Source organism: Diadema antillarum, unplaced genomic scaffold (genome assembly GCF_040938485.1).
Source record: "Diadema antillarum isolate AM-2024a unplaced genomic scaffold, OU_Dant_1.0 scf00000066, whole genome shotgun sequence".
In the NCBI taxonomy this organism is placed as follows: domain Eukaryota; kingdom Metazoa; phylum Echinodermata; class Echinoidea; order Diadematoida; family Diadematidae; genus Diadema; species Diadema antillarum.
The window spans coordinates 237,882-249,888 of NW_027270955.1; the positions used below are offsets into that span (position 1 = coordinate 237,882).

At 38.1% G+C, this 12,007-nt stretch overlaps 1 protein-coding gene across 1 annotated transcript in view; it reads right to left on the bottom strand.

The window, feature by feature from the left end:
- Positions 1-12,007, bottom strand: part of LOC139716559 (uncharacterized) — an 88,886-nt gene that overhangs the window by 47,353 nt on the left and 29,526 nt on the right. The window contains exons 2-4 of the mRNA XM_071628095.1: positions 7,052-7,078; positions 4,130-4,229; positions 124-209 (exon numbers count right to left, since the gene is read on the bottom strand). Coding sequence (XP_071484196.1) covers positions 124-209; positions 4,130-4,229; positions 7,052-7,078 — 213 coding nt within the window. The remainder of the gene's footprint in view (positions 1-123; positions 210-4,129; positions 4,230-7,051; positions 7,079-12,007) is intronic.

Genomic DNA, 12,007 nt, shown 5'->3' on the forward strand with positions numbered 1-12,007 from the left:
CTTCATAAAAACAAAGATACAAAGTAATCATCTTTGCTACAATTGCAGGAGAGGGGTAGGAAAAGGGAGATATATTAAAAAAAAAGTTAATAAGCTAGTAAATAAACAAGAATTCATACTCACGATGACATCTTCTTTATCCGGACGCTGGCCTGCCTCCGGAAGTTGGAGTCGCCATTGTCGTCTCCGCCGAGCGGCGTCAGCGGAATCTGAGGAGTAGAGGGGAAAGTCAGATGAAAATGCAAGGAAATACAGGCGACTCCTGCTTTAAAGGGTAATATAGTGTAACACAGCATAGTGGCAGTGATATCCAAAAGCAAAAGATGTCCCAATGAAAGTCGGGACCTACCTTTCATTAGGACCACTTTGTTTCACTTTGGTTTTTTATATCTCAGCCATTTCAAAACCAATTTCTGTCATATGAAATTAGAATTCCTCTTAAAATGGTATGCTTTATAATATTTCATATATTAAAGAGGCTTCTGATTATCTTGCAAAAAGTTAGAATCTGAATCGCACACTCAATCAGTTAAACTGTGCATGTACACGCATGCATTCAATCACTCAATTTACTGTTAAAAACTTCAACCTACTGCTTTAGCGCATGACAGACTGTGACTGTACCACCCATGTGCCTTTCACGAAAAAAATGGTGGCCATTTCTGTACTAAATTCGAGAATCAGTGTGGATCACGTCTGCTGATGTCCAAGGTTTTGTATAAAACAAATATTGCATGGTCTTTGCTTTTGGAATGGTACAAGTCTTTGCACGAGGTGAAAGATTGAGGTGCTCTGAGGTGAAGCCGAGTCAAATAGTGCACTTGTCTTTCATCTTGTGGGAAATCTTGTACCGCTGTACCACTGCACTTTTTTGTTGTTGTTGAAATAACTGTCCCTAAGTATGACAAGTGCACTGATGCTATTGCATCACAACACATCCCACAATAAGCAGACAAGTTTTTGGTCTAGTCCATACATTCATATTAAAGAGGATGTTGTAGAATGTACCTCCATTACATTACAGATTAATGCTATTATCATTTTCCCTTTGAAAACTCTACTGATTCCGAAAGTTATCACAACACGTCCCACCATAAGCCCATGAGTTCATGGTTTTGTTTGTACGTGATGTACAGGGGATGTTGTAGAATGCACCCCCGTGACATCTACATACAGATTGTGAGTTTTACTGATATTAGTCATTAGACTTATATTTATAGGCCATGTGAGTAATCCATACTACATTGTATGTCTGCTGCAAGGAAAGTAAGAGAGAGAGGAGAAGAGAGAGAGGGAGAGAGAGAAGAGAGAAAGAGAGGGGAAAGAGAAATGAAAAAGGAAGGAAAGCAAGAAGGTAAAATAAGCAAGAAAATCCACAGAGCAGTAATTTATCTTTACCAATTGCGATATAGAGATGTGAGATGGAAGGAGGGACGGACGGACAGACAGACAACCCTAAAATATATCTGTTACACCCTGTGGGCGGAGGCATAAAAAGGGAGGAAAGTCTATTTCAGGATGTTTGACTTAAAGGGATCGTACAGTTCTGGTTGAGACCTGATTTCAGGTTTCTAACATTTTTAGGTGAGATAATGAGAAATCTCATATGAAATATGAAAGAGCATGGAATTTTATGAGGAATTCAACGTTTATTCGATAAAAATTGGTTTTGAAATGGCTGAGATATCCAAAAAAGGACGATTCTAGTAAAGTGTGGGACCCACACTTTGTAACAATTGCTATGTTTTACTTTGTTTTTGGATGTTTCAGTTATTCCAAACCCGATTTTCATCAACTAAACTTTGAATTCCTCTTAAAATGGTAGGCTCTGTACAATATCCAAAGTGTTCTCTTGGTATCTTGCAAAATTTTAAAAGCCTAATTCTCATCTCGACCAAAACTGTACTATCCCTTTAAAAGTAATCAAAGGTGTAAGAATAAAAGGCATGCTGTTCATGTCGAGTAGAGCAGAAGAAGAAGAGATAGAGAAAGAGAAACAGAGCAAGAAAGAAACAAGATTGGTAAAAAACACAGAGAAAAGAGAAACTAAAAGAAACTTATTAAAAACATGATATCAGGACCACAGGAATTAACAGAACCTACCTGTAAACATCATGATGTTACCACTCACAGAGGACCACATTAAGATTGTTTATATTAGAATTAGAAATTTTACCATTATTGGTATCATAATAATTCATCTTTGCCATGGTCATTATTATCATTGCCATTATTACCATTATCAATACTGCTGCATTTGCTACTACTACTACAACTATCTACTATAACTACTACTACGCACTTGCAATTGCACTTTTTTTTTTAACCTTTCAGAAAGGCGTTTCTAATCCCATAATAGAAATAGCTTTGCATTTACCAACTGCCCAAATCTCCCTGAAAGTGAAAGTTGTTTGGAAACCATAATTCTATGCCAGAAGTGAGTTAATAAAAGCACCCTTGAACATTGTGCTCTTGCATATTTGCATGCAATATATGCTACAAAATCTAAAGATTATGTGACATTTCTTTCACAGATATATAATGATTTGCTCTTATTGCTTGAAGCAGGAAGTGTTCCTCAGTCCAACATTTCGAAGAGCTTTTTAAAACCCGTTGAGGATGGACTGACTTTGCTACAATGAGCATTTCCTACAGACACTTGCGCGAGTATACTTTGGACTCGTCCTCAACGGGTTAACAATATGGCGACTAAAATCTGTCCCTCATTAACATATCAATGTGATATGAGAAGATACGGAACACTCACAGTCATTCACAAATGGGAATGTCAACGTTCCATGTCAAAACAAAAAGTATGAAGCTAGGCCCTCCAGTTCATACTTTGACACTAACCCATCCCCCCCCCTTCATTTGCTGGCTGGCCCATATAATGTATGCAATGCCCTCCACTTGTCAGAGTTGAGTACACTCTAGAACTCGATCCACAACAAGCTCATTAGGGGGCTCCATCAAGCTGTGGTTTCTGTTTCAATCCTATCCAGCTATCTATTCAGCTGTCTAATAGCTGGCCTTCAAGTGGCAAATGTGAGATGGATAACAAAACAGCAAACATTAAAAACTATTCTATAGTATGACACTATGGCTGCATTTATCCAACTCCGAGAGAAAGAATCACATTTCAAAACACACTTCAAAAGGTGTTTACGAACGTGATTTGAAACTTGGAGTGCCACGTTTATCTAAATATCATATAATCATGATTCAGATGTTGTTGTCGCTGCAGAGCTGCTTTGCACCGTTTGACCCGGGAAGTAGAGGTCAACAAAGTGACTAACACACATTGCACCATGCATACGCAAACGTACTGTATCCACTGACAATTATACTTAGGCTTACGTATAGTTGAGTCACTGTCTGTACAAATTGACACCGAGGCTATAGTAATAATAATAATAATAATAAGGTCTTATTTATCCAGGGTAGCCTCTTCAGTGTTACCACTGCTCTACCAGAGGGCCCTGCCATTATTATTACCCCAGCGTTGCCAGGTACCCATTTATACACCTGGGTTGAGAGGGACATTGTGGGTAAAAACATCTTGTCCAAGGACGTAAGCACTGGGCGGGAATCGAACTCGGGTCCTCGACTGGGAGTCGAGAGTCGTATCCACTATGCCACAGCGCCCCCACGTGCACTATTTCACTACATAGCTCACGGTGACATTTTCGCACGGTGTAAAATTTGTGGCCCAACAGTGATTCGCGAAATTCACAGATATTAAACCCTCGCAATAATAACAGCTTACACAGTAATTAGTCCTACTGCTGTGCGGGAAGCTACAGAGCAGATACTCTTCTTGCTTTCTGTAGTAGTAGCAAGAAAGGTGCCCCCTCCCAAAAAAAAAAAAAAAAAAAATAATAATAATAATAATACTATAAAAACCACAAACATTCACCACATGAAATTCTCAGGTCAGAGCAGAGAGCCCTTTTTTTCACATCATGAAACTTTCTTGAATTGCAAACAGCATTCAATGCATTGTGCAGACAAAATCTTTCGCATGCTTTGAACTTCCGCGAATCTTGGCTCCTCGCAAAATTCGTCAGATTTTCAAGCATGCAAAAAATGTCTGGTTTTACGGTTCACAGTATGCTAAAATTAAATTTACCTTTGAGTAAACCTGACTGAGAGCCGACTCCACCCGCCCTGGGGTCGATAATCTCTCGGCCGAGGCATCTGTCTCGGAGTACTTGCGTAGCCGTTTTCCCCTGGAATCAGAGGGCAAAAAAGAAAACACATATTTGCGCTTCTGTCAAGAAGAGAATCAATGCAACAGTGAAAAAATGTGGTAAAAGTAGTGTGGTGGGTTCATCAATGCCTTTGGAGCCATGGGGATGTATCTGATAGGAATGACATGAAGAAAAATTGGTTGCACATTTTGTGGCTAAAATGAATCATTGTGCGGCGCTTAAATCCTGATTTTCCCTGCAGTAATCATCCTTTACAACTGGCTAATGAGTGAATAACTCTCCAATGTGATACAGATCATATGAAAGAGAATAAGATCATTAAATCTGCCATATTAAAAATGGGAGAGGAATCTCATTCTTCCCAACTGTATTGTCCATTCAAGAATCACTTATAAATTCAGCAATCAGGAGGTTTTTCAAACTGTTGCAACCAAAACAGGGATTACACATAATTAAGATATATAGGAATTATGTGATCATAATCTGAACGACAATGTTTTCAAATGAAAGAACATTCTCTTCTCAATCTGTTTAAACCCTATAACAAAGAATGGTAAGGATTATGGTAGGAAGATACAGTGCTCACTAAATCACATAAATGTGGTTCTAGTACTTTGGGGTAAAATGCTTTCAGCAACCTGAATATCCTCCAAATGCAACTGAGGTACGAACAGAAAAGTTGGGAGCAAAATGCATAAAGATAATGATATCAGAGGAAACAAAGAAAACAGAGATCTGAAAACTTGAAATTGCATGCTGCCATTCAGAGATTATTATCATATTTGAAAAATTATTATAACCAATACTTTCATTATTCATTATCATTATAAGTATTCTTATTATCATATATATTATTTTCATTATTGATGTTATAATCAACTATCATTAATACCATTATTATTATTATTATTATTATTATTACTGCTACCGTACTACTACTACTACTACTACTACTACTACTACTACTACTACTACTACTACTACTACTACTATCACTACTACTACTACATGTACTATTACTATCATTATTGTCATCATGGTTATCATTGTTTTTATCACTACCATTATCATAACATTCCCCTTAAATCATTAATAATATGATCATAGTTTCCAGCTACAGCTACAAAAGAGGGAGCATGACATTACACATGATTATGCATTCACAGATGACACTATTTTCAACAGCATCCAGAAATAGAAGTGTTGCAAAACAGGATGGAGAGAGAAGAGTGAGGATTTCAAATGGGCACTCCCATAAAGAAGGGAGGGGGGCAGCAACTACCCCCATCCCCCACCCCCCCCCCCCCCCCATCCCACCACCATCTTAGATGAAGGATTTGATGATCCCTGCCCCCTCTAATATGATATGCCATTTTTAATCCAAATCCTTTTCTGGGAACCGCTTTGACTAGTTTTGGCTGCCCCCAAACCAGAGAGAGAGAAAAAAAAATAGAAGGGGGGGTTGTGTCACCCACCATTCCTGTTGTGCGAGCCAGCCACGTAATCCGCTCGCCTCTGGCGCTATATTTAGCCCCGTCGGGCCACCTGCGGATTACGGAGAACGCCTCTGAACTGAGAGCAGCCCAAACAGGTTTTGCTGGTTTCCGTTCCTCTTCCTCGTCCCATTTGATTTACGGAGTTAAAGCCTACTTCAACCCTCTGGATAAGCCTAAGTGGAATCCCCCTCCCCCTAAAAACTTTTAAAATAGTCACAATACTAAAAAGTTCATTTAGTTGCCGTTCACGAGACTACATAATATTGAGATACTTTTCGATCCTGTTATTGAACAAATTCATGCTACTGTATACTCCAGTAAACTGTTAATTTCGCATTCAGATATTTTTGCAAATGAGGGGGTCACAGATATTTTCACGAGATGTTGTTTTCGCGATTTGACGCCGACACTAATGTAAATGCACTATACCCTAGGGAATGGCGACATTTTCGTGATAGTCGCGATAGATAGTCTCACTAATAAACTGTCGCAGCCACAGATGTTTTGCCTCATTTAAATATAACATCGCTTGGATGCTTTGAAGGGATGGTATAGTATTGGTGGAGATGAGGATTGGACTTGTAAAGGACAAGTCCACTATCATGTGGATTGAGATAATGCAGCAATAGGTAAAACAAATCAGTGAAAGTTTGAGGAAAATCTGACATTCCGTTCAAGAGTTATGAATTTTTACCGTTTCTGTGCAGTCACTGCTGGACAGGATGACTAATTACAGTTGATGTCACATGCATAGAACAATATAAGGAAAATACGCAAAGAGAATACCACAAAATTTCAATTTTTGAAAAAAAAAAAATACACATTCCCTCAATTTGTAACTGACATATATGTCAAGGCTAATATTACTCCCCCTGCCTTCTGAAAGAGTCAAGTCATGTGCTCTTTTATAATGAGAGAGAAGTGAAAATATGTGAAAGTTTCTTTTCATTTCCTTTATATCATTCTACACATATGACATCACAAGCTGCAGTAGTCTTCACATCCAGCGATCGCCTAACTGAAACTTCAAAAATTCATAACTTTTAAACAGATTGTCCGATTTTACTCAAACTTTCGTTAATGTGTTCTTCTAATATTGCTGCATTTTCTCAATCCACATAATTATGAAGGTGGACTTGTCCTTGAAATTCGTGATCCAAATGTGATTCGCGAAATTCGTGAAAATTAAACTCTCACGAAAATAACAGCTTATACAGTAATATTAAACTGCCGGTCAAATACATAAGATTACTTTCATTTCTCATCATTCCTTCATGCAGACAGAAGACATTGCAGTTGAATCTCTGAAACAGAGAAAGTTGAAAATATTCACAGAAATCTTACCTGAGGGCTGCTAGTGATGCCACAGAACTGGAGAAACAAAGAAGAAGAGAGGAAAAGAAGAAAACATGATTAGGGCTGTTGAAAATGGTTTGTGTAGTGGTACAAGGGATACAAAGCTCCTGACTTTAAAAAAATGAGGTCCTCAGGTCAAATCCCATCAAGTACTCTAGAGGGCTTTTTACACTTGCAAATTTTTGCTTAGTCCCGTACCAACGGTGGGGCTAAGGGGGGGCCTTAGCCCCACCGTTGGTACCGGACTTTCCCTAGCCCATTTTCTGTTTACACTCGTTTTTGCGAAAGTGGGCTAGCCCCACCGATAATCCCATACTATCTGGCCCTGCAAAATAGCAGGGTTAGCACCGCAATTGCGGTGCCAAGCAAGCGAGTGTAAACAGAACGAAAAAATAATCCGGAGCTAAGCGACGGAGACGAAGTCCGACCCCCCACTGACCAATCAGAAACGAGGTAATCAAGTGCTGCCGGTGCGTGCGTGTACTTGTACAGTGCACAGCGTAATCATGAATATTCATGTGGTTTGGAAAGTACGGGGCTAAGAAATATGAGTGTAAAAAGGTCAGTTTTCTCCTTAACCCAGGACAAGAGCTTAGTACGGGATTAATTGGCAAGTGTAAAAAGCTGAAAAAATTGGTACGGGACTAACGATAGTCCTGGGTCAGAGAAAGTACGGGGTTAAGAAACACAAGTGTAAAAAGGGCTTAAATGTCCTTCATCAGTATGTTTTCATAATACACAAAGTACAAGTATACCTCTGTTCTGAGGTGTACATACATGTATGAGCACACTGGTAATAATGCTGGGGTAATAATAATTGGCAGGGCCCTTCGGAAGAGCACTGATATTAATCCCCATGATGGGCTAGTTACCCTTGATTGAATAGGCAATGTTTAATATTATAATCACACATGTACACTAACATGATGAAATATGTCAACATTTAACAATGAATCATTCAACATACTGAACACATTAATAAAAACATTGTTCCTAATAATATTTTCATCCTCTATGATAAACAGTGTCACATAGGAATCTCTAGCTTCTACTAATTTGATTGTGTATAGAGGTTATTATTATAAACCAATCCTTGTAAATTTGTTTAATATTTGCTGAATGTTGTGCTTCATTATTTTGCATGGGAGAGTCATGATTCACAGTCAGGTCACTTGTTAAAAATAAAAATAAACTAGAAATGTCGCTATGGCGACTGGTGCCTTCGCCATAATGCATGATTCTCCTAATAGGTCTAGATAGTCCATGTGGACAATGTGTGATTACATTTTCACAAAACTGGCAAAATATTGAAATGACAAGTTTGTCAGAAATGTGTTGAATGTTCACCTTCCTTGAACTTGGTTTAATTGGATGAATAGGAGAGCATGTATTTGGGGATTTAAGGACTTTAACTTGACTTTGACCCATTCATACATTTATGCATTGAGTAATTTTCATGGTACCGGTATGGAGAAAAAGTGCAATTTCTGTACTGAATAGTAAATTGTTACCATGTTCATCTGGCCTTAGACCCTAAAATTCATAAGATAATCACTTTCAGGTAGAACATGCATAGATATGCAGTAGGTTTCACGATAAATTGAGCCACTTCCGAGATATGGAGGAAAAAGTTAGTTCAGCACTTTCACTTGATCTTTGACCTTTTGACCTTTGAGGCAATAAAAAAGAAAAAGAAAAAAAAACTCTCCAGAGAATTTCTATTAGGTTACACATGCATACACCAAGTGTAAAAAAAAATACTAATCCTGCTGGCATTGCATGAACATGAGGGAAATAGTAAAATTTTGAAGTGTTGCACTTGACCTTTGACCCCTGACCTTTGACCCCATGAACCCTACATTCTCTAGATAATCACTGCCAGTCAGTACATGAATATATACTATGTTCCATGAAGATACCTTGAACAATTTTCCAATTTACAGAGAAAAAAAAGAAGTTTTAATACTTTTACTCAACCTTTTGACCTTTGACCTTTGACCTCATGACCCAAACTTTCACCAGAGAATCTAAATTGGGTAATACATGTATACACTAAGTTTCAAGAAAATATCTTCAGGCATTGCATAGATATGGTGGAAATAGTGAAATTTTATGTATTTGACCTTGACCTTTTGACCTTTGACCTTGAGCACGTGCACCCAAAAGTTGATAGGCACAACTTCACCCCCTAATACACATACATGCCAAGTTTCATCAGGATACCTCAACAGCTTTTGATAGTTACCTTGTCCACAAAATTCATTACGGACGGACGGAAAGACGGACGGACGGACGGAAGGACGGACGGACGGACGGACGGACGGAAGAACGGACGGACGGACGGACAACCCGAAAACATAATGCCTCCGGCACCACTTCGTGGCGGAGGCATAAAAAATCTTTAAAGGGTATATACCATGTATATTATTGTTATCGATAAAATGTGTTGATTTGAGCTGTGTAACATCATTTGCATCAAAGTACAAATGACCGGCATACACAATTAACGTAAACTCTATCTATCGTTGTATGATATTGAGAATCGTGATAGTAGACATTGTAATTGTAATATTTGTGTTTGTTTTGTATTATAGGTTGATTTCATTGTGCAATATGTAGATGAATAAGCTTGATTTTTGTTGTTGTTGTTCTATGCATTTTTGTTTTAATTACTAAGCTGTATCTTGTGTGCATTTTCAATGTATTCATGGTCCTTTGTTAATAATGTCTGTAATTCAGCCTCCGGGCTGGGATGGATATTAATCATTACAACACCTTTTCAATTTAATACAATTCAATATTCATGTGCAGGACACCTCAGGTTATCATGATCTCACATAGCCTCTGACACACTGAGAATATCCTCTCTTCACACAAATCTAGGACTCGTCACATATCTGATTCATATATACACATTAACCTTCAAATTATATGTATACATGAGCTCATCAGAATCTATACGAGCATATTACATCATAATGTATGTTCATGTTTACTCCATAGCAATTGAATACACAAGCGCATGTTGACATAATATTCACATTATGTTTTTGACAGAATTTCTATTCTTGTGCTCATCTAGACATCTACCTGTTACAATGTATTTTGACGTTGTATGCAATCACAACTTACTGTAATACGCCATAAATTCAATGAGTCTAATTTTTCACAAATCAGGACTTCCCAACAATTTTGCAAGTGGTTAAATTTGTAATTGTGGAGTACAATCACTGAATGGAGGAATGTACAGTGTATGTGTGTACGTCACATTCATGTTTGGATGGGAGTTAATATTTTCCTGTGTTTTTGAATTCTTGAATGGCACCCGACTTGCAAAATTCGTGAAAATAAAAACTTCGCCAAGTATATGCTGTAGACAGTACATATTAAAAATGAAGCTGAGTATCATTGGTGCGGCATCCTGAAGCTACGAATGAAGCAGTTTGAGGTTAAAAAAAAGTGATTTGCAAACTCAAGGAAGTCTCACAGAAAATGACTACACCATGCCATGCCACACATGAGGCTGGTACTTTCTTGGATAGAAATGATAAGGGATGGACCCCCAATTAAAGAAAAAGAAAAAGAAGAAGAAGAAGAAGAAGAAGAAAAGATTAGCAGTGTGATGGCCGGGAAATTTGTGACCATTAAAACTCAAAGGGAGCTACAACAGGTATATAAACTGTATGTCCCCATGTAGTGATAATGCTGTTTTCTCATAAAATCCCTCAAAATAGCCTTCGTATGATGAGCAAATGCTTAAATGAACACACTATCTCTCAAAACATGAGAGGATATGATTGGCCTATCTGATTTTTCAGCTTCCTTAATTCACAAAGCACACAAACACACGCGCGCTCACACACCACTCAATCTACAAGGTAGCAGTCCTGACGTGATCGAAGTCCTACAGTGCGCTCATTCATTTCACACGCTGATAACACCCTCCGCTTCCCCAGCGTGCCGCGGGAACTCACACCTCGGGACGGACGCGCGTCATATCTTGCCCTCAAACTCTAATCTGAACGGTGTGATATCAAAGTCACAGAGGTGTCACTTACATTCTGAGGCACTGCTACTCTACTATTACTCTAGCTGTTGCATAATGAGAGTGGAAGACTTTGTTTTGATGTTGAAACATGTGTGCATGCTGTACGCACCAATACTGCAGTACCTCTGAACAGATATTATATGTGGGACCTACAATATAACTTATACGTAGCACCATAGACAAGTTACAAACTGTCGGTGAAAAACCCAAAATAAAAAATAAAAAAAATAAAGTATTATCCCATTGTGTACAGAAACCTGGAGTATCATGTACAGTCTCTCATGGAGATTTCAAGTTTTCTCTGGGAAAGATTCAATAAAGTATTAACACTACTTTGTAAAATGATAATCCTCAATACATGAAACATGAAATGGAGAAGATACTAACATATTGTACAACTACTAAATTTTATGATATTAATGCATCTACATGCAAATGCACCTTAAAAAAATGCATTCATGGATAAACTGACTGCATACAAAGAGTATGCTAGCTATGATGATTAAATATATCTGGTTAATTTTTTTGTACATCACATAGGTGTGAGATAGACTTCCCAACACCTCCCTGAATACACTAGAATAGCATTCGGGTTTTGTTTTGGTTTTGTTTTGGGTTTTTTTTTGCTCTAATTTATCCAGCGAAGCCAAAACTAAAATACTGTTTTCAAAGCCATATTTTCCTCATTCACATCAAAGGTCAAGATGATGTTAAGTAGTCCATGAGCCAAGGCCTGAAAATTGCATTTTCGTAGCACCCCCAGGGGGCCCAAGATATCTTGGTATGGTTGGATAGGTACAAGTCTCTACTTTTCGGAAATGATGATCTTAAGTTCCAACTCTTGATCGTTACCATGGCAACGCAGATGATATATCACAACCTCTTAAAACATGTGC